This window comes from Caloenas nicobarica, chromosome 1 (genome assembly GCF_036013445.1).
Source record: "Caloenas nicobarica isolate bCalNic1 chromosome 1, bCalNic1.hap1, whole genome shotgun sequence".
NCBI classification, from domain to species: Eukaryota; Metazoa; Chordata; class Aves; order Columbiformes; family Columbidae; genus Caloenas; species Caloenas nicobarica.
In genome coordinates this window covers 107804747-107822435 of record NC_088245.1, presented here as the reverse complement: position 1 = coordinate 107822435, position 17689 = coordinate 107804747, and the positions used below count along the sequence as shown (strand labels likewise).

Below are 17689 nucleotides of genomic sequence, written 5' to 3'. Positions count from 1 at the left end.
GAGAAGGTAACCAGGGAGAAGGTTAGATTAAACTCTAAACTGTGAGAAAGAATACATTAGAAGATGAAGATGGAAGCGATTTTGGTGAGAGCAACTATGAAAGCAATGGAGTTTGCAAATGCGTCACGATGCAAGAAGGGAGAACAAGCAAAATAAAGAGATTTCAAGAAAGGACTTCAAACATCTCAGAACACAGAAGGAAAAACGGGTAAGGAAAAAAAGGAGAAGATTGTCAGTTTCTTACAAAGAAATAAGGCAAAATTAAGTTAGACATAAAGTAAAGCATGCTAACATTAATGATAAGTAAGTACTTTAATAGTTGTCTAGGAACACTAGGGAACCACCATTACTGAGAATTTCAAGAATAAGCTAAGCAAACATCTGTCAAGAATGACAGAGACATGCTTAATCCTTTCTTTGAGTAGGTGGAAAAACTAGAGAATTTCTTGAGGTCTTTTCCAGTCCTATGTTTCACAATGTCTATGCTTATGCATCTTTCAGAGATTGAGAGATTGCTAAAACAAGTAATTTTGAAGCCCTGGTGTTAAAACAACAAACACACCAGTCAGTCGAACTATTTTATTTTGAACAGTTAGATGCATCTGCTGTAATAGGCATTTTGTACTGTTCCCTTTTTCAACTTATATTGGCAGAAATGACACCCACACAACATGTGTCCAGGCAAGCACCACATTAAATTTCATTTTTATCTAGCACGGTATGTACAGAACACATGGCACAAGGATTAGGAAGAACTATCTTGTTAAAAAATTAGGAACTTTTCTATTCAAACTGTTTTGTCCATTGGGCTTTTCAGAAACACCCAATGACTTCAGTATCTGCACTGGGATGGATGCATAGACCTTGTCTTTGAATTCATGATCATATGAGGAATGTGGTGCTGTATGTGACAACTACCTGTGTTCCAAAACGTGGATGAAGTTCAGTAGGCAGACAGCATACAATAAATCATATTGAAAGGCAAATTCTCACATCCTAATCTGTACATGTTCAGCAAATGCTTGTGGCTAATACCATTCCGACAGACATTTTACACTGAGAGCCTAAGCTACTAACAATAACGTCAACTAGCAATGAGGCTAAAAAAACCTGATCCTGAATTACAAGAATTGCTTGGAATTTTAAATTGAACTAAATCTGAAACTTCAATCAAAATTCCAACTAACCCACATGAACAGCAAGAACAACAGAAATACCCATAACTCTTTGTCTTCCTTGAGATTGTGCCGAGCACTGTGAGTACACTGTGACTGCCCCTCTTTTCCAACAGCAGAAAGAGACATGGTTGGAGTGTCCAGTGTGAGCAAGCCAATAGACCGCACAGAACATCACTGCGAGCAGAATTCACATAATCCATACCTAGTGAGAAATCTGTCATGCAGAACACAATTGTACCATTTGTTTGGCTTCTGATTTCCCCGTAATATTACTGCACAGAGGATGCTGACATGAGTTCAGATGCAAAGATTTGTTAGCTGATGGCTAAGGGGGTAAGGGAAAAATCCTGCCCGCCCAGCTCTGGGCAAGGCTGCTGGTGCTGCCAGGGGAGGGCGGCCACAGCGGTGCAGACAGGAAGCCTGTGGATACCAAAAAGGCGAAGGGACAGAAGGCACCATGCAATGGTACCCTGGTGTTCTGTCAGAGCTGTGCAGTTCCTTACACTGCAGAATAAATTGCCCTTAATTCAAATAACTCATATGGACCAAATCTTCAAAGGCTTTTCCTAGAATTCCTATTGTTTCTGAATGCTTAGGCAAAAATGCCTTTAAGATTAAAAGAAATAAGCAGCACTGCAAATGACAGACATCTTTTTTGTGTTCCTAAAAAACTCTTTCAATCTACTTTTTTAGCAGTTTTTTTTCCATTCAAAATTGCAGAGGTTTGAAATGACAGCTGTCAAACCTCTTTCACTGAAAAGTGCCCTTGGGTAGCACTATGGAATTGGTTTCTCTTTATCAAGCCAAACTGTATGCTTTTTAGAGGAAACAATATGTGTTTATGTAGCATTTAGTATAAAAATACAGACTGTTGGAACAGTGTACACTTCGCCCTGTTGTCTTCTGGGGATTACTCACATGGGCAAACTTTGCCTTGTGCTTGGGTGCTGATTCCTGAAAAGCTGACATTCTTAAAGTTGACATTAAACAGGTATTGATAAATCAGGAAACATGAAAGTTAACATTACACGCACAACTCTGACTCTATCCTACAGCCATCCAGTCATTAATCATCCATGGACATACATTAAGACAACAATAAAAGTTGCCTTATAACTATACAAATAATAGTCCATGAAAGCCAGTGGTGCAAATGGTATATAAAGTTTATTGTGTCTTTATGAAACAATAATTATCTTGTATTTTAATTCACAGGCCAGATAAACTTACAGTTTTGCTAGCCGCATAATCACCTTATCATCTGCACTGCTCTCAGCTGAGTGCCAATAACACTGCTAGTAAAAATCTTGTCAAACATAGGAAGACATAAATGCAGTGTTTCCATTGACATTTTAATACAGGTGTTGCACAGGGTACGCATATTAAGCCCACAGATCTTTCAAATTAAAGTACTAGCCACAAACCTGAAGTAGTAATCAATTCTGACCACTAGAAGGGCTTTAAACAGTACATATTGTAGAACTCGTACAAGAATAAGGCAAAACTTCACTGCAAGAGATTTTCCTTAAAAATGCAGGAAGCAGGTATCTATCTATTGAACTTACCGAAGTCACACAACTTCAGAACATCATTGTGGCTTATTAAGAGATTCTCTGGCTTGATATCTGGAGTATCAGAGTGAAAGAGGAAAAAAAAATGCTGTTAGCTTCTCTTTTTAATTTTGAACTTCGTCAACAAATATTATTTCATTATAACGTATTTAGAGATATTCATGTAATCATAAACGAAGCATTAAAAGAGCAACTGCTGAAACAGCTTCCAGCAATTCAGTTTGTGAACATGCAGGATTAATTTGCTGCCTTTTGAAGTCTTTCAAAGTGTTTCCCAACAAAACATGCGAAGACAAAAGGTGCTCACAGATACTTCTGGGCAGCAAACCAATGTGCAGAATATTGCAAAATAATACAAAGAACTGAGATTTAATTACCCAGTTAACCAATAAAATGTTAAGTGTGTTGTGCTCAACATTTTCAGCTACGATGATCTTCTTGATCACCTCTTGACATTTGTTTAGAAAAAAATGTGTTGTCTAGTTTTAAGCTTTTTTTATTCCTACATGGATATTGTAGTACTCATATATAGTATATTTTTCAATCCGTATTTTACAAAAATATTTGCAGACTCTCGCTTATGTTTGATCAGTCTCAAATATAAACAGAATATTATATGATAACTTTGATTATTTGGAAACATTAATTAGAAATATTACTCTTGCAAAGCCACAAAGCGAAATACAATTTTATTAAATCAGGACAAAATAAATAAAACTAGATAAAGTCACACATCAAGGTATGTACTTCGAGTGCCTGAAGCTTAGGGGAGAAACTAAATACACAGAGCTGAACTTGTGGGAGCTAGGAGGAACTACCTTAAGAAATAAAACATGGGGGACCAAGCTTTAAGTTCTGAGTTACTTTTCTCCTAATATTCTATTATCAGATTCAAAAGTGAAATGACCGAGTACCGTGAAATGTTTTAAAAAACCTGCTTTCAAAAGTGAAATGCCTGAGTATCACGAAATGTTTAAAAAAATCCTCCTTTTCCTTTGGCAAGGTCTGTACTGCAGTTTCACCTTGCTGTGCATATGATACAAACTTTATATTGTAACCCAAAGAAAGTGGATAGCAAGCTTTACATGTAGATTAGTTCTAAAACAATCCGAAGTCATGCAGCAGACTTAAGACCCTGTCAAATTTACGGATTTTTTTTTCTGTTGATATAAAGAATTGCTTATATTTATTTTAAATGCAAATTACTTCAAGCTGTAACGTCTTTCCCTTTAGAAAGCAAATTCCTACCCAGGGCTTATTTCCGTGCAGAGAACTACACACTTACCTCTGTGAACAATATCATTCTTATGGCACCAATGAATTGCTTTAATTAGCTGGTAGATATAGCTTTTCACTTTTTCTGGTGGAACTCCATTTGGCATTTCCTCTAGCAATTCAAGCATATTCTAAATGTTTAAAAGACACATTATTTAAAGGAGTTATACTGTAGTTGCTAGAAGATAACATTCATTCAGCATCCTGAACCAACATACTTAGGCCACTGAGCCTGGGTATGCAAAATCAGTAAATTAACATTCAAGGAGTGTATTTTCATCAAAAGCATACTACTTGCTGTTTTCATTCTAGAGAAAGCACTTGTGAAGCCAACAATCCCTGAAGGTGAACCATAAATATATCACAAGTCTTTCAAAGATTGTCGGCAAACCACTTATCCTAAAACTTGCAAAAAGTCATTTAGTTACAAAAAGTTGCTTAAACAGAAACACCAGGTCAGCGTGGCTATATGAGAAGTTTAGTAGAGGACAGCATTTTGTAAATATTCGACTGTGCTTTAACATACTGTTTTCTTCATTATTAAGCTAGTTCTGCTGCTTTGACATAGCAAGGCCATGATAAATCACAAACCATGTCTGTATGTTAATGGGTACAGTTAAAGCTACACAAGCCTGTTAGTGCAAATGAAGCAACAGATATAAAAATGCCTCATGGGGCATGAATAGTAGCCTAGAGAGTATCCTATAGCTATATTGATCTTAGACATATATACGCTGTAGTAGCTATGGCCGTATTAACTGTTTCATGGACATCCTTAAGGAAGGAAACAAACGGATTGTTTACATGAGTAAATTTCCTCTTTGAAAAAGGACATTTAGTTTCCCATTATGTTAGCAAATGTCTCCAATTTTGGACAATTAGAAGTACAACGGAGTTTGTGCTCTGAATCCTGAATGAATAATGGGCAGCAGCAGCCCACTTGAAGAGAGAAAAGTCTTATTTACTGAATACTAAAATAGAAATGAGTATTTTGGAAATATTGCCTTACACAACTCATTTCATTATGGATTTGAGCATTTGTAGATTTTTCATTTAAAGTAAGTTTACCTTGTCTTTGACAAACATTTTCTTTAGCTGTGTAATAAAATTTTGGGGTTTCTCTTGTAAGATATTTTAATGAACACAAAACCAAGACAAAACAAATGGAGACACTGCTGACATTTGAAAACACTAAGTTTTGCAATCTGTGAATAAACACTGGAACTTATGTGCTTGAGTGTAAGTTTCCTTAGAAATACACTTTAGATCAGAGGAAAGGAATTTTCTGTGAAGGAAACATATTGATTTTAGTTGCCCGTGGACTGGATAAGTAAGTCAAGAAGTTAGTGTTACAAATATGAACCAAAATAGCAGCATCACCACAGTGAGACATAATCCTATATAAAGACATTAACTAAGGAGATGATGAAGAAAGGAGATTACACTAAATGTGAATTTAAGTAATCTGGATTTGAGTATTGCAGAGCTAAGACTCCCTAAAGGACACAAGGTGCTCAGCATCATTTAAAACAAAAATTAGTCTACCATATCACATTTTATTTAATTCCTTCTACTCTGCCTTCATCCAAAAATACAGAAATCATCCTGGTCTTCAAATAAACTATTGTGGAAACTATTTGAAATATCTGAAAATGAGAAACGTTCACGGACCGTGAAGTTTAACTGAAAAGGAAGGTGACTATTAATATAGAAATGACATTAGGTGCAGACTATACATGATACATATCATCCTTTTATTCTGACGCAAATAATGTCAGATATTGCAACCTGGTGCTTTTACCAATATTAGCAATTTTTGAAGTATATGTCTTATGAAATCAATTAAATTTCTTTTACTTCTGCCGCTCTTCCAAGCCAGTACTATAGAGAACTTAGCCAAGTCAATTGTAACACAAAATTAAATGTATGTTCTAAGTTGGTGTGTGATCAAAGACATTCCACGTGTCTCAAAAAATTACAAAGGGCACAGGAGGAAAGAGTCAAGCTTTGGGTGTTAGATCTAAGTCAAATCCACCACATCAGAAGTTGCCGATCTGATAGTGAAAACAAAATTGATTTCTGCCAAACTGTGACTAATATAGGTCACCTCGCATTATGCAGTAAAGTTATCCAACATAATAAATTGCAAACTGAGGTAAAGGAGACACAGCATTTAAAGAGAGGAATCTTTACATGAGAGAGAATTGACTGAAGAGGACTAGCACTAAGCTAGACTGCAACATCACACTGGCAGGACATTAAATGAAAATTTCTATCAAGGGAACACTATCTCATGAAAGCTACAGAGATAACACATTAAAACTTGCATTTATCTTTACTGTATGTATCTGAATCCCATCTAATTATTTCCATGAATAAATGCTAAATGGTTAGAATACAGAGGCAAGATCTACCTTTATCATGAAGGTTGCAAAAATAACGAAAGACCAATCTGTTCTAGTTTGTTTCTCCCTGGAAACAGAGCAGGATGCTTGGCAGCAGTAGGCCAATCTAGTGAAATTTTGGAATCATTTCAAATGAGGTCAGGATTGGAAATCATGACAGTGATCTTTGCCAAATCCCTCTAAGCAACTATTGATAGTGGCCTTGTTACAGAAATATACAAACAAATCCTATTTTTAACAGGGAAGAATGGAGAAAGTTGAAACAGATTCCAAGGTCAAAAGTCTATGATCTTGTTTTGAAAGACTACGTCAAGATTTGTTACACGACATAACACAGGACAGTTAATCAGCTTTACAATTAAAATGAACTACAGAGTTTGGATGGAAATTTTTCTTCAAATGGTATGTCTACATCATTTGAACATATTTGTGTTCACATATGGAAGATTTTTTTTTTAAAGACTAACACATGAAGTAAAAACAATAGTAATAATTTTTCACAATAAATGTCTAATTACAATAACTCATATTGTATTAAAGTTTCTACTGTTCCTCTTTATAGAGCTTAAGCAGCTGAATGTTTAAAAATAAAAGTAATTTTAAAGTCATTTTGAGTAAGCTGATGATTTAACTGTGACAACGATAGTACAAACTCAACTCACTTTTTCCACATATTCAAAAACTAAGTATAATTTTCCTCTTCTTCTGAAGGCTTCCTTCAGCTCCACTATGTTCTCCTGTTTCAACGTGCGAAGCATTTTAAGCTCTCGTAAAGTGGTTTCTTTGACTTCTTCATTTTCTAGAGTACAAAGTGAAAAAAAACCCCAACTTATTAAAAAAACAAAATAAAACCCCCAAGTAGCAAGTGTTATAAATCTTTACCTCGAACCCCTAATTAAATTCTCTGATTCTAGATATTACAGAGAAAAAGGTTTATTTTCCAGTATGGAGACTCTGCTGCTTGGATGCTTCTGCACTGCAAGAAAGGTAACTGGGGACTGGGCTATCATTATGAAACCCTTACAGACTTCCCACCACTACCACCTAGGTTTTCAGTGGCAGAAAAAGTCATAAGAAACAAATCCCTTTTTCATTATGAAGAGCACTAACATGTTAAAAAAAAATATGTACATGTATGTGTACAGACACGTCCTCCATCCCACAAATACATTAAGCACTAGCAAGGTGAATATGCCCTTTGCAGAAACACCAGAATGCGAAGCTCATGTTTGAACAATGTCAAAGAAATCTGTTTGATTCTAAAACAATTTTGTTCTCCAAAAACCATGACAAATTTTAAGACCAAAGCACAGATCTGTAAATCCTGTAAGTTTCCCTCCCAGGCTTTTAACGGAAATTCTGCAATGCAGAGCAGTGTAGTGGCCACGGAGGGCAGCAGAGCAAGTATTGATTCAATAAAGCCTTGAATCCTGTTCTGAGGAGTCACTTTGCTTCAGCTTATGTTTCAACAATTCAGCTGTCTGAAAGTTGTTCAAGGCAGCAAGGGGTGTTCTACTAAAGCTTCATATGCTGCTTATCATTAACAGGCTCTGAACTGACTGGGTTTTAGAGGATACTACCACAAAATGTCAAGTAAACCAGATTATATTAAGTTTTTTCTTCATTTAGTAAAATGAAATCCATTAATTAAGTACATTTGCCCATGCACATGTAGAAGCAGGGTTCTTAATCTCTTAGAACTGTTGTCCACAACAGAGGGATATTAAATGGGATACGACTGCATTAATTCAAAGCTATATCACATTTGCAGGTCATGTACCACAAAGACAGTCAGAAGAAGATGATGTAAGGAAGAGAAATTGTTTTTTTCCAAACAGGCAAAAGGAAAAAACAGGTTTGCAGGGGAGAGAAAATAACACAGGTCATGCAAATACATATAATCACCATTGGAAGAGAGAGGAAAAAAAAAAACCACCACAAAACACCAAAACAAAAAAACCCACCGAAGTATAACAGGAGGGAAGAGGAAAAATACTATCATCACAAATGTTTTGATTAAAAAAAATATATAATTTAGACCAATCTAAGTCATTTCATTTTAAAACTGAGAGCTTGGTGTTGGCTTGCATCAGCCTGATTACCTAATTTCAATCTATAACTAGACACTCTCTTTGCAGCATATTTAGCATGCATATGTCAAACAACAGCAAAAATTCAGTGCAACAAAAATGGCAATAGAAACAATTACAGTATATTCATATTTTTAATGAACTACCATATTAACGAGACAGATGTGAAATGGGCTGAATCAAATCTATCAAAAGAACTTCTGTCATATTTCCAGAAACTTGTAAACAACTCGCTACAACTCTGAAAAGCAGTCATCAATCATGTAAACTGATATTACGTAATAATCTTCGAAAGCCAGACTTAATGGCAATGTTGCATTTTTTGCTTTCATTTTTTGGTAGACAGGCTAATATAATAATCTCGTTCAGAGCTTAATACTGAGATTCATTGCCTAGGATCTGTACTGAATAGCCATGTTGAGTTCCAGAAAGCAATTCTGAAGTACCCTCATGACCTGGTCAAGATGGTCACCAAAACTATCTCCTACATTCTTTAGTGGGGATTTAAAACTGATTTCTGAATAGCAGAGCTAAAAGATTCATCAAATGTATGCTTCAAGTGTCTGGCAAAATCAGCTGCAAAGCAAAGAGTTCGCCTTGCATAAAACAACAGACAAAAATCTGACTTTGCTGTGCCTGACTCTGAAAATTACAGTCCTTGCAATCAACAACAGCTCCATGGGCACCAGGAAGCCTATAACAGTAACCAAAAAGAAAAGTTTGCTACAATAAAGTGGCTGCTGTTCCTTCAAACCACATCATTAGCCTTCAGCTAAAGCCTTGGTATACAGCAAATCATAGCTGCATCGCCTCAGACAGGGATGACTCCTCTTATTATTTCATACTTGGCTTCTCCTTCTGTTTGTGCTAGCCCAGGAGGGATCAGCGGATCATGTACATGAGATAAACAGTTGTTCTCATGGTTGACTGCCAGTTTTTCCCAGGATACTGGGATTCACTGTCCCCCAACAAGTGCACATCACAGAGTGAGTCTTGTCTTGTACAGATCTTTGGTTTCATTACTGCTGGCTGAGGAATAGGTGTGTGCAGCACTGGCCACGCTTTCCGTATGCCCTGCCTTCTGCCACGCACTTTGCCGCTCAAATTAAGCCCTGCAGGAGTGAGCTCGTCCCCGCTGTCCGCAAACTCAGCAACACTGGAGAGTACCTAGATGCTGCTGTGAGGGGGCAAAGGGCAAGTTTCCTGTGGACAGTGAAGCCTGCCGGGCTGAGCTCCCTCAAATCCTCCCACTGAACCTTGAGGGCTCCCCAATTCCTCTTCGTAGCACTGAAGTTCTCGGTGACTTCTCCCAGTCTCCACTATTTGCCCCTTCGAGTCCTCCAAACATTTAGATCCCCTCCCAGAGATGAAGGGTGATAAAGCCCAAAGACTCTGCAAGCCACTACTGAAGGGGAGTTTTTACTATTTGCTGATCACACCCAGTCTCCAAGCTGTAGATCTTACTAGCATATATGGCACCACTCTCTCAGCTATATTAAGACAGATGTGCCAAGAAAGAATAGTAGTTATCTAGTTGGAGTGTATAATGCAGTCCCTAGGCAGGTATGAAGGATCAAGTGCTTTGAATATTCACAGAGCTAATAAATCATTATCATTTTTAAATCATGTCTTGATATATGAGACTTCTTATTTTAACTGGAGAGATGTTAACAATGTAGTTATTGACATGAAAGATTATGCAGCAGGAAAGGTTACCTTCACTGTCTTTGAATTTCTTAATAGCCACAATTTCATGTGTCTCCTGTAAAACAAACGCAAAGAAAGGGAAATTAGCAAGATCTGTTGTGTCTTCTCTTGGTTTTCTTTTCCTCTGAGCATCAAAAAAAAAAAAAAAAGCAGAAGAATTTCACAATGCAAAAAAATTATTTACAAATTTGGTAAATACCTCAGTGATCAGGCCAAATGCAATACAGAACCACACGTAGCAGATACATCACAATTAAAAACCCTAGTATGAAAATACAATGTTAAATGCTAAAAATTCATATCTGTACTAGATATCCATTAAATTTTCAGGGGAGTTGTTCCTGTGACCCTTGTTGCCTAGTTATTCTGAGAGTCAAAATTTTATCTGTCCAAAATATGAGTGTGGGTACTTATCTTTGTGAGATGTAATGAAAATACTGTACTAGAATGTGGCTAAGGCTTACAATGAGACCTGTAATTTTGGTTGCCAAAAGTTTCTGAGTTTTAAAGTTCAAATATCCACAAAGAATATTATTTTAGTAAAGTAAATTCTCTGCGCCTCCTTAAAAAAAATGTTGTCATCTTAAGGGAAGCCTGTCCTAAACCAGAGTCCCTAATTACATTTGAAAGTGTTAATCAGTGCTTACTATACAGTCATAACTGAACACCTGCCTGCCTTCGCATTCCTCTAGTATTCTCTAGTCTCACCAAACCTGATCATCATAGGTCACATTTTTCTCTTAAATGAAGACATTTCTGTTGTTGTGTGAGCAGGAATGCATTTAGCACATGCCCAAAATGTAGCCAATGTGACATGACTAGTGTAGGTCTGTTCATACACTGATGCAGCACCTGAATTTTAGTAACACAATGGGGAAGAAGCTTTAAGGTCATAGAGTACGGGTGTGAGAGCAGGCAGGCAGTAGGCTACCTGGGTTACTTGATGAGCTAGATCTAGCTTATACACCTTTTCCAAACATCACAGTTTTAAAAAAAAAAAAAAAAAACCCAAACAATATCCCCACTATTAATAGCATATGAAGGCTAGATTGGAGAACAGCAATAAAAAAGTGAAGCCTTTCTGGAATACCTGAAGATAAGTCCATAACCAAGTATTGAATAACGCAAAGATTTTTCACTTCAAACTCTTTATATATATATATGTCTAAGTGTAAGTGTCTGTATGTAACTTGTATGGTGAGTTTTTGGTTCGTTGGTTGGGTTTTTTTTAAGTCCTTTGATCATCACTCATAGATCTATCAGAAAAACTTGGAAGCATTATGTTCTGTATTGATTTAAGTGACCCAACTCTATCTACGTTGCATTGAAGAAGGTTAGTTCAGCAGAAGCAGCACATGCTACTACTTCAGAGAGAACTCAAATTGACTTTCTGCTACTGAAACCTACCCTTCATATACACTGGTCTAATCAGAAGGCTGATACATTCCATAAATTCAGCAGAGATACTACAAAGGTCCAAGCACTACCATTTGCTCAAACAATTTACAGAACAGCAAAGAAAAGGATGTCAGAACTGAGGACATAATAAGCGTTTCAGGTTCAGATTGATTCTGAAAGGCTTGTCTATAGCTTTTACATCAAATACAGTTCCTAAATACTTTTTTTCAGGAAGCTTACAAATGGAATAGTTTAATTTAAACTGAAAAGACTATTTTACTAATTGTATTGTTACTACTAAGTTATAGTATTGTGATATTTATTAACTCTATAGTAATAATAGTAATAGTTACACTACGAAGGAACATGGCTAAGAGTGTGAGTAAATTTAGCTTATTTGACCTCTGGTATCTGCTGTTAGGTGCTCCGGCTAATTAAGCCTCTGAAAGGTTTTTCAGAAAAGGAACACTGTAATTGCCTTCAAAAGCCTCTGCTGACTGTGACATGCCAATGTTTAGACAGCGTGCATACAAGCACTTTGCAGAAGAGCCAAATTTATCCATTAGCATTACATTCCTATTTCACATGTAGATGTTTTGGCAACCATCAAAAGGTTGCATTTTTTTTCTTGAAGTAATGGCTAAGTACACTGAAAGAAATGTAGGCATGAAAAGCTGTTGCCTCACACAGACAGCAATTGTGCACCATTCACAAAATCCAGTCCATATGGCTTACCTGCCATATGCTGCTGTCCCTGATGTGTATAGTGCATGTGATTATTTGGAAATGAAGTTTTTAAAGATCCTGGGTCACAGTCTTGCAAAGACTTATGTAAAATATGCTATAAAATGTCCTGTAGGATTTTGACTATTCACATTATTTAAAGCATGCGTGGCTCTATGAAAAACAGGAACATAAAGACCTCAGCAACACACATAAGGAAGAAAAAGTTATTCAAACAGTTCAAAATACTATAATATTTAAGAAATTTTCTTTTAAAAGGTTTATTGCTTGTATTATTTCATTAAACTAATTAATGGTGTCATAATTAAGCAACCAAGAATTTACATATGACATATTCCCTATCTTAAAACAAAACAAACCCAACAAAACACCACAAATATTTATATAACCTGAAGTGAAACAACACGAAAATGAGACTAGATAAGAGGTGGTTTGAGGAGTTGCAGTAGTAACATTTTGTTCCTCCTTAGGAAGAACCATTCTTGCCCAGGTTTCTTGGAGGACTTCATCCTATCTAAATGGCATTCTCTAGGAATCGGCTACTCTTGAAGCAGTCAAGCCAAAGCTAAAATGGAAACAAGGACACTGAAGATTACTGTGCATAGATTTTTAAATACAATGCACCTGCTTGTCTAAAAGTCTGGAACTTGCCTGTGATGTGGAACACCTCCAAAACAGTAGGGTTTCAGAGTGCTCCATTAAGCAGGACAAAAATTGAAGCTGAGTGCACATTTCCCACTTCTCGGTTGAGTGCTCTAAACCAACTAAATAGTTTATATGAGGTGACATAAAAACAGTAAATCCTCATTGACCATGTTTTAAACTAGTTTCCAAAGGAAGAATCCATCTGAAATGCCCTGTTTGTCTGTCTCTCTGTTTGCCACCACCACTAGTAATTTTGAACTAGATGTCCAGCTTCAACCAAACTTTATAGAGAAATGGAAGTTTTAAGAAGATAAAATTAAAAAAAAAATCTGAAATTTGTCAGCCATATATAGAATATCCTTCCTTGGAGGAAGAAAGCAGTAAGAACTCAATCTCCTACACACTGTATGATGTTGCAGACAAGCAGCATATGTAGCCTGTGCAACAAATTAACACACATAGCTTTTGATCAGCCATTGTACATATTTGTCATTTACACAAACTAATACAGAATAAGACTGGAAAACATCGAATACATTTTGTATATGGACCAATTCTGCAGGCATATAGTAGGGGTGGTAAGAGTATGCTTGCTGGATTGGGAGAGAGATGCTGGAGTTCTCAGATGACACAGGCCAAACCTAAAGTTTCAAACAAGTACTGACCATGGTAGGTGCAAAGCAAACACACCACATTGCTAAGCCCTGAGAAGATGGACAGAATCAGGGATACAAGAAAAGCAGGGCCTTGAGCAATGAGGGGATTCAACAGTGAAAATTCAAGCTCCTGTGGGAATCTCAAAGGCTCTTTACAGATCAAATTTAGGCTTTGTTACTTAAACCTTCACTTAAAAGTCCTTCTGGAGATCCGAAGTCTTCAGTCGATCTGGTTCTCTGCTCCCCCAGACCAGGCAAAATGGTAATCCTCCAAAATAGAATTCTCATTCTCTAAAGTATTTTTTTTACATTTCAGAAGTTTTTTTTTCAAGACTGTACTCTGAAACAAAATGGTACTGAAAACAATGTTCAGTCTGATTGTGGAAACCCTCCTTAGGCAAGAGCTCAGTATCCAACTCCTAACACAAAAAATTCTCATATCTGATTAAAGTATTGTCTGGATAGATAGGCTGTTACTAGTTGATTCAATGTTTTGAGACTTCAATGAATATCAAGGAAACAAAAAACCCAAGCGATCCTAAATATTCTGTGTTCCTTATAGAACACAGAATATCCTTTCTGATCTCTACTATTTACTACTAGCTTATATAATGAAGTATGAAAAATTGAGTTCACTTAGCTGTAGTTTTGCTTCACTCAGCTACATTTATTACTAAGCATCTCATTATCTTGTTCTACTAATAAATTCTGGCCTCAATATTTCACTTTACATTCTGAGGCAACGGCAAATTTGAAAACACCCAAGTCAAATCTTAGAATCGGTACGACCTCTGCTTATTAAGCACATGTATTGTAAGTATTTTGTGTTACAAAACTAGAGGAAAAGCACTGTCCTACACTTACACATGCAACAACAGATGAATGTTACTGAAAACACTTTGTGTATAAGTTAAGGACGTACACAAATTGATTATTCAGACTCCATGATTACCTGTGTCTAAAACGGAACAAAATATGTCTCTTCTCCATGTACAAACCTGCTAGTACCATCTAATAAGAGTAAGACAAAAATTGCTTAATCCACATCTGTTTCCTTTATGTATAAATATACAAAAGGAGAAAGGAGATACTTGTTCATGGGAAAAGCACATCTCCAGTCCTGGAGATGGGGATGACTTCATGCTAGGGCTCAATCCTCTCCTTTACCATCAGTCCACTTAGCCACAGATGAGAGGTGAGTATCACAGCTCTTTTGCTGCACACCCAGAGATTTTGCCTCCCAGGTTTCCTCACAAGACTGTAATACCTCATACTTCCTGTCACCAGTATCAAACTAGATGAGCTTCCTGTTTTAAAAGAACTTAATTTTATTTCATTTAAAGGATAGAGGATTCCTGTTGTTTTTACATAAAGGATGGAGGACACCTATTGTCTCTATATAAGACATGGCAGCGGTTTTCCAAAACAGTGCAGGACTGTATCTTTGTTGATTTCTAGAAAAATCCTTGATGTTAATGATGGGAATACTCAAGGAGAAAGGTGCTCCTCAGCATAAATCAAGATCTTAGAACTATAACCATTCTTCTCTAGAAAGAAAAACATTTCCTACCAAACTATATGCTGTTCTTCAAAATATCATGTAACAAAAACATTTCTTCAAATGTTTTTCCTTATTTTGTTTCAAAGGTTTCCTTTTTGTTTTGCATATCAATGAAAGTTTGACACAAAGCGTAAGTACATAAAAAGATTGTTGAAAAACAGATAAGATTCTGTCCTTCAGAAACTTACATCATTCAGCTCTAATTTTACTGCCTCATTGTACATTATTACAAGACTTTTTCAAGTGTGGATTTTTTTAAGCAACCAAAAGAATAAGTGTTTAGAAAAATCAACAAACTTGAGTGGAGACAGTGACGGTCAATACTGACCACATGCCATGGAGAAGCATCATGTTGCTGCCTTTACTCGGGCAGAGCTGCTCCAGCAAAATCTAGTACATCACATCTGGGTTTTATGCTGATAAATCAAGTGGCATATTAAGATATGATATGGCATGTTCTGTGATTGGCTCATGATTTCCATCTGCCCAAGTATGAGGTATAAGGCCTAAAGGTAATAGCATTCCTAACTGCCGCTAGAAAACGTGAAATCAATCACATAGGCTACTACAGATATTTGCATTTTACAAAAATAATCTAGAAGCAGGAAAGAAACTGTGATCTGACCCTCACTGATTCATAATTACAGCCACACAATTTAATACGTCACAAAGACACACTGAAAAAAATAACAAAATTCTGCCAAACATATCCCACAGCTAATGTCTCTTCTGAACAAAGTAGTACAGTTTGACTCCAATAGGCACAATTTAACATGTAAGTGTTCAGCATAGATCTTTCAATAATCTTAATTCCAGCAAAAAATCACAGAACATTAGGCAATCACCAGCAAGGCAACAGAAGCTCATGAAACCACTACGAGACAGTAAAGTACTTGTTTTGCAATGAGTCACTTAAAATGAAGTTAAAGTCCGTCATGAAAACCAGGGTCTGTGATTTAGAAACTTTGTCAGCTGTTTAAAGAAGGCTTTGCAAAATAGTGTAACACTGTCTTGACCATGCAATTCTGTAGGTAAAAGGTGTTACCGAATGTAATCAACACCTTTGGTAATTCGGTCTCAGCTCATTGATAGGTTTGGCTGTAGAACACTTCATAGATGTCTACATTAACCCTAAGAATCTGCCATTAGATGTCCTCTCTATCATACGGTAGGTATCTCTTCTCCTTTCTCCTCAAGTAGCACTAAGCCTCACAAACATCCATTTTGCTTCTTTCAGATCTTTAATCATAATATTTTTGTGTTGTTCGCTAGGGAAGGGATGATAAATTTGAACAGGAAATGCCACCTGTAATTTTCGGCCTCAGTTCTCTGGCTGCTTCTTCCATTAGATAACAATATTATGGAGAGAAAACAACTATTTTTTTCCCCCAAATGGGTTAGTGGCATTTACAAAAAGACATCTTTTTGCTCCCTAGTTTTTTTTCCTCAATCAAGAGAGATTTTTGCTGATACTATGCTCTTATCAAAGCAAAATTCTAGGGCAATCTTGAAACAGAGAAAGCTCTATAGATGCAAGTTGATACTATTTTCTTGTTCTCAATCTTGAAGTTGTTTTAGCATTATAATAAAGCAGGGCAATTTTTCCTGATATTTTCTGACTCTTTACCTACCAGCCTGATGGACGCCCTACAGAATCCTACATCAACGCTCTTTCCTACTTCCCTTTTAATTAAGCTATCTTTTCAAAATGTTTTTTCCAGTATGAATATTGATATGGGTTTCAGTGGACACCTTTATTTCTTCTCAGAATTTCCACATTCAGGTTTGCAGATAAAGAAAGGCTTTTCTTCTCTAGGATTATACAGACAGTACACTTTTTGGACAAAAAGATGGAAATTATTGTCTCTTAAGTAAATAGACGTTTTGCTCTGCCAAGCATTTAAAACTGCATTCCTTTCGGAGATTTTTTTTTCTTCTTTATAGAAGAGCATTAAGGCTTAAAATCCAATCCAAACTGCTTAAAAAGAAGAGAGGAGGCAAGATTGATACCTCAAACACATCTGGGTTTTACTGATGGCTGTTGCAGAGGTCAGAGGAACAGGAGGGCTGCCCCTACACAAGTCACATGGTGATTTAGTTAACTTGAGAAGCACAACGTACATGAAGAAGTAAAGGAACCTGCACCCAATGAAGGCTTCAGATACTACTAATAGATGAAGAAGAAAAGGCAGCTAAGACTTCATAGAAATAGCATTTCTACAGATGAAATTTCAGTTTTGGAGCTAGATTGAGAAAGAGGGTTTGCGGACTTATTTCAAGCAGTTTCTGGAATACTCAGGACTCATGACTAGATCAGTATATTTTCTCTTTATCTCAAAAAAGGAGAAAAAATGTCTAAACATCATACAAGTTCCAGGAAGATTAAAAAAAAGCTATTTGAACAAAAATTGCCCCTACAGATAAGACTACTTAATATATCCCAGTTTTAGATCTTGCAC

The 17689-nt window shown here is 36.5% G+C and overlaps 1 protein-coding gene across 4 annotated transcripts in view; it reads right to left on the bottom strand.

The window, feature by feature from the left end:
• Nucleotides 1-17689, bottom strand: part of CDKL5 (cyclin dependent kinase like 5) — a 123156-nt gene that overhangs the window by 39291 nt on the left and 66176 nt on the right. For all 4 annotated transcript variants that reach the window (XM_065637099.1, XM_065637123.1, XM_065637118.1 and 1 more), the window contains exons 4-7: nt 10236-10281; nt 7092-7228; nt 4035-4155; nt 2744-2803 (exon numbers count right to left, since the gene is read on the bottom strand). In XM_065637099.1, the coding sequence (XP_065493171.1) occupies nt 2744-2803; nt 4035-4155; nt 7092-7228; nt 10236-10281 (364 nt within the window). The remainder of the gene's footprint in view (nt 1-2743; nt 2804-4034; nt 4156-7091; nt 7229-10235; nt 10282-17689) is intronic.